Consider the following 6,173-nt stretch of genomic DNA (forward strand, 5'->3'; position numbering starts at 1 on the left):
ACCAATCACTGGCTGTCTTCTCAGGAACGCCTCACGTGCGTCCATCGCAGACATCCCGCTAGTATACAGTATTTTCCGTATAGGGAAGCACAGGAAGTAAACCGCGGATTGGAACAAGAAAACTTTAACGGTAAATGAAATACTCTTGCCTCCTGTGATAATACCCAGTGCAGTGAGCGGATTAAGTTATCGCTGTCTGTCTAAAGGTCAAAATTGCAATCGTGTTTGTCAGCGAATAATGTAATTGTAAAATCGTTGAACTTTGTGCACGTATTTTCAGTGGTACGGTCTTGTAATTAGTAATATGCAGCTGCTCCTTAAATTAACAGTTACATTCAAGATTTTCTTCCTTGCTCTGCGAATGGAATTGTGCAAGCTAAGCAACTGGAGAGATAACTTGCTCGGATATGACATTACAAACTAATTCCTCTCAGTTTTTCAGCTTTAATCTGTATTGCAACTCCCTAAATATTTGTGGAGTCAAATCCATGTCCTTACAGTATATTAAAACACTTTTTCAGCGTCTCGCGGTGGCCGTTGTGATGGAGTTCACCAAGGATCTTTGCACTCCAGCCCTCATTGTTGACCTCGATAAGGTGAAAAAAAATGCTGGAGAGATGCTGGAACGCTTCCAGAAGCTAGGGGTTCAGCTCCGTCCGCACATGAAAACGCACAAAACGCTGTAAGAGAACGAGTCATACGTATGCCCACTGTGATACGCTTTAGAGACTGCTCAACTTTAAAACGGGACAGAATAATCAAAGTGTTCCTTGTTTCATGCATGTTAACTATACAATAATGTTAGTTAAACGGGTCACCCTTTCCCCTTTGTATGTATCCTGCGAGGAAAAATAACGACGCTTATTGGTCAGCAAGCAAGGCTAGTACGCTAAAACATAGAGCTTTAAATATTAGTTAATGTGTGTAACCCAAGAGAAGTGCAGAGCACTGTTTAGACCATATGGTTTTGGAGGGCCTGGGTCCTGCCGTTTTTCTTTTCCCCTTCTTAGTTACCTGTTGATTTTCACCTTGAAAACAGATGTGCATGCTCCTCAGCGAATCAGAGATTATATTTAGTTGGTCGACAAGAAAAACAGCAGGACCGTGGCCCTCCAGGCCTGGATTTTGACGGCCTTGATTTAGACCATAAAGTCATCACTTTATACACATTCAGCCATTCATCAGAACGCTAATTATCAGCAATTCTGTCCACAACATCATAGAGAAGGTCCAAAACATATAATGTCTTTACACTGTACACAGTTAGGCTACTGCAGAGTTGAGGAATGAAAATGGGCCTCTGTATGTATTGTTCGCAGTGAGTGTGCTGACATTATGACAGGAGGATCCAGACGCTGCATTGTAGTGTCTACACTAGCCGAAGCCTCTTTCTACGCGGATCATGGTTATGATGACATTCTGTATGCTTACCCATTGCCCTTCGATAAGGTAGAACGTTGTGCCGAGCTAGCGGAGAGACTCACACTCTTCCACATACTGCTGGACAACAGTGCTGCCCTGCAAGAACTGAAGAAGAGGCCACTGAAGAATAGCAAAGTCTGGCATGTTTGGATGAAACTTGATTGTGACAATGGAAGAGGTGAGAACTGGAATTAAAAGAAATGACCACACATCGGGGTTTAAGTCGGTTCTTTAATTTGAATATAAGATGGAATTGATATCTGTTTTAAGGATTTGGATTTGGAATCAGATCTTAGTTACAGGTAAGAGAATTCAGTAAGCTGAAATCTCACAGCCAAGAGAGGCTGTGTTTAATATTAAATTTGTCCTTTTGATTAACATCATTGGAAACCTGCTGTCGTCCAAAAATAGTTTGTGTGAATCATTCACCTGTCAAGTATTTGCCTAAATAAACCTTATGAGATGGGGCAATGCTTGGGTAGATATGTTTGCTGTTCTCATTTACAGATACAAACCAACAACTCTGGTTCCTAGTTGGTTTCTGTTTTTTTCCAATTCATTTGATATGGACAATTTAGAGCAGTCATTAGTATTTCTTTTTGCTGGTCTTTATCCTTTAGCTGGTGTCCCTCATTCAGACCCTTCAGCGCTGCAGCTCGCTCAGGACATATCTGAGACAGCAGGGGTGGAACTCACAGGGATCTATGCCCACTGTGGGAATACCTACGGTTGTAAAGGGGAGGAGCAAATCAAGGCGGTTGCCCAGGAAACCACAACATTCACTTTGCAGTTTATGGAGAAGTAAGAGGTTCCCAGTGCAGATGTATTTAACATTCTGCCTAAAGCCATTATGAGTTAATACCAGCTAAGCCGAAAGCATTAGTCATTATTACCTATAGCTTTCATTGGAATGTTTCCGGAAAAAGTGTAGTTTGTGTGGATTTTAGGACTGACTTTGTTTTCAGCATAATGCTCAATGATGTCAGTTGTTTTTGTTTTTTTGGGTTTTTTTATAATCTTTCAGAGTGTATAAGTCTTGAATGAGAAATTCCCCACTTAAAATCATCTCAAAGAATTAATTTTTCTTAATCAAAACTAATTAAGTATGAATTAAAATTCTTCTCTAAACGGAAGATTGTGTGAAGCAGTGAAGCAGCTTGTGTTTTTACCAAGCCATCTTGTTACCTGTTTCAGGTTAAAGTTAGCTGGAATCCAAGGTCCCAAGTCCAGCATTGGATCCACTCCTTCCTGTAGCCACCCTGTACCTGATATGGCTATGTTAAGTGAAGTGCATCCTGGCAACTATGTATTTTATGGTTAGTTTAGTTTTTTCTTTTTAATACAATTATGTACATATCCTTTGGTTTGGTGATGGTCAACATGCAAATTTCCTCCTCTTCATTGTGATAACCAGTAGGTGATTTAGAGGGGGATGAAGGGGGATGCCATAACCCCTGTTAGCAAAATGACCAAAATGCATCCCCCTTGTTAACCTGCCATCCCCCTATGTGCTCTACAGAGTAGTGTCAGAGACCATTGGGCCTTCCCCCTGTTAAAAAAAATAACAGATCAGCTACTGGTGATAAGTATGGTCTTCAAGTGAGACTTGAAATTGATAGAAGAGCGTCTTTAATACACAATATGGTGCTACCTGAGGAAAAGATGCCACATATTTCGATATGAATAGTTTATCCAGATGAGTGAATATAAAAATAAAAACACCCCTGAGAATGTTAACAATTTAATGACTTTTTCCTGCAAAAAAAAAATCTTGCTCTGTGTATGGTGTCTGATTTATGAAAAAAGAATGATCATCAGTTTGTCTGAAATGTTTGCTTGTATGCACAGAAATACAAGTGATGACTCATAACACATGCACCTTTATATTGCTGCCACATATACAGATGTGCAGCAGTCTCTGATTGGCTCTTGCAGACTGGAGGATGTGGCAGTACGGGTGCTGACCAGGGTTATAGGACACTATCCACACAGGAACCAGCTACTTGTTGACTGTGGCTGGGCAGGACTGAGTCATGATGGGGGTGGTCGCCTGCCTACTGGCTATGCCATTATTGAAGGACACCCAGAGCTGAAGTAAGAGCTGTTGCAGTAACTTAAAAACAAAGATGACAATGGTTATTGTATGTAGTTGACCCTCTTTATTGGAGTGAATTGTTTAGTCAGATTGATTGTCTTGATTTCCTTGCCATGTGAGATTATGTAACTAAAAAGAATGAAGTTAATGGATTTATATCAAGGGGTAGCTTGAACAGCCTTCCTAAGAATTGTCCTCTTGTTACTTAAATTAAAACATTTACTGTATTAGTATTGGCTTATAGACAAAGGATATTATGCCTTTTGCTCTGCAGACTGCTTTCAATGACTCAGGAGCATGGCAGGGTGGAGACCATCTCTGGTCAGCTGGACTTCAGTCAGTTCCCCATGGGCACTGTCCTCTCCCTTATGCCTTACCATGTGAGTAACCACTGGGCACCTAGCCAAAATCATACCTACTTAATATTAGGCAGAGAAATGTCACGCTGCATCTAAGGGCAGTTTTTTGGCTCCAGATATGATTTTGTACAATGTTATATGTGTGATAAGTCATAATGACAATAAATGGTTCTGTATAGTTAATAGCTCTAATGCTCTGCTTTGTTTCATAGGCATGTGCAACTGCTATGATGCACCCAGTTTACTTTGCCCATTCTAAGGGGAAGATTGTAGCCACATGGAAACCCATCCGCGGCTGGTGACTAATCATCCCTGGGATTCCTTGCTGGGATGCGGAACTTTCTGGCACAAGACGCTATTGAATTGATGACCATATAAAAATTATTTTGCGCTTAGATTTGTGCGTCTTAAAATAGCTGCACTATGATATTGGAATGAGTGATTGCCACTGATTTGTGGTTTAATAGAGGTGCTTTTAGAGATTTAAAAAAAAAAGCACAGTAAGCCATTTCCTATTATGTCTGTAAATACAGTTGTTTCATTCAAGAATTAGATATTGTTCAAGTAAATGTTGATATTTGTATAAGGCTGGGATCGTATTTTGCTCACCAGATGGCAGCAGAGTATCCATACAAGAGCACTTTCACCTCTCTGCAGCCAGAATGTAATTAATGCTTAGATTGTACCCCTAATAACAACATAGACAGTCGTCTGTTTTTATTTTTTTTATTCTTTTCAAATAGAAATGATTGGGTGCATAATGTTCACTTGGGGGCTGATGTCAGTGTGAAGTCTTGAACTCAGTCATGTCTTATAATTTATGCAGCAATGTACATAGTTAATTGTAATCTTTGAATAAAGAATTTAATGCAGACTCTTGTATTTCATCATAATGAACCTTTTTATTAAATCTATAATTCCCTGTTAACCATCCTACTACCGTGGTTTTAATCCAAGATTGTGCGTGTGTTCTGCCAAATGCTACCAGGTGAACTTGGGTCGGAAATAAGACTTCATTTAGCCTGCTACATTTCTCTCGAGGTGCTAGTCATGTAATCTTGAAGTCAGAAATATGAAAATAAGCCAAATGTTTGAATTCATTTGAACTCTTTGCCGAGCGGATTGCACGTTTCTGCACGAGTACACTCCACTGGTCACCTGCTCACCTGACCAATTGAGTTGCTCTTACCAAGCCCTCGACGTGGCCGCCCAATAGCTGCGCAGTGCTCACGTCACCAGAGCTGCAAGTCGGTAGGAAGAGGTAAGACATAGATGTCAACATTGGAAGAAGTCTCGCTAATCGTTATTCAAAGTCATGGTGTGTGCTAACATCCCGTAATGGTTATTCAAGTCAGCAAATAGGAATTGCCCTGTTTGATCTCGGCGGCAGTCATCGTATGGAGTACGTCCTTTACCGTGCTCCGATTTAGCTGCACACATTGCAGGTTCGCTCAAGGACTCGTGTCATCGCCGCAGGAGGAGTAGCCTGCAAGGCAACCCGTCTGTATTAGCTTCCCTGCAGCATCGGGGGTCGCTACATCACACTGGTATGTATTATTAAAAAGACAATCAAATTTGGAGGACGATCCTGTCGATATGTGTGGAATGTTTGATGGTTATTTTTTGGCTGCATCATTAAGAGAACGTAACGCTCGCTGGCTTTTTGTTAAGTGGGAATGCCGAACTATATATATATATGTGTGTGTGTGTGTGTGTGTGTGTGTATATATATAAGAGAGAGGAGAACATGAATGTGTGTGTGTGAGAGAGAGAGAAATTTAAAAAATGGTGAGATCACTGTCAGGTGAAAATTAGCCCATTACTACACTAAACACGAAATTAAACAGAAGGCTTTTTTTGTGACAAAATACTGCATTCCTACACCACACATTTTATTTTGATAAAAACAATCAAAATACTTTACCTGGTCTTGACAGTCCTCCAAGACATTCCGGCAATTGTATCACGTACCCTTGTCCTTTCACTAACTCAAGTCATGTAACCAAAATTCTCCACAACACTCTCTGTTAACACATACATACACACGTTAAAGCGGCAAGCAAGCACGCTCTGCCATGCTGCTTTTCAGGCACAGTCATATTTAGTCTGACTGACATTCAGGCTGTGGTAATACATACACCAAAGTGGAATATTGCCCAGGAGCCACACTGGCACAGTGGCGGTATGTCTAGAGGGCATTCTGTGCCTTTAGACTAGAATAGTGAACAGGCCAACTGGGCTGCAGTTTGGTTGTTACTTATGTGGATGACAGTACAATGCTTGATCCTAAACTAAAC

General features: G+C 40.7%; 1 protein-coding gene across 1 annotated transcript; it reads left to right on the forward strand.

Moving 5' to 3' along the window:
- Positions 1-100: 100 nt before the first annotated feature.
- Positions 101-4,701, forward strand: zgc:162816 (D-threo-3-hydroxyaspartate dehydratase). The gene is made up of 8 exons (XM_030771751.1): positions 101-130; positions 522-682; positions 1,320-1,600; positions 2,043-2,223; positions 2,617-2,738; positions 3,327-3,516; positions 3,792-3,897; positions 4,089-4,701. The coding sequence occupies exons 2-8, from the start codon at positions 543-545 to the stop codon at positions 4,176-4,178; spliced, it is 1,110 nt and encodes a 369-aa protein (XP_030627611.1). The 5' UTR covers positions 101-130; positions 522-542; the 3' UTR covers positions 4,179-4,701.
- The last annotated feature ends 1,472 nt before the right edge of the window (positions 4,702-6,173 follow it).

This window comes from Chanos chanos, chromosome 4 (genome assembly GCF_902362185.1).
Source record: "Chanos chanos chromosome 4, fChaCha1.1, whole genome shotgun sequence".
NCBI classification, from domain to species: domain Eukaryota; kingdom Metazoa; phylum Chordata; class Actinopteri; order Gonorynchiformes; family Chanidae; genus Chanos; species Chanos chanos.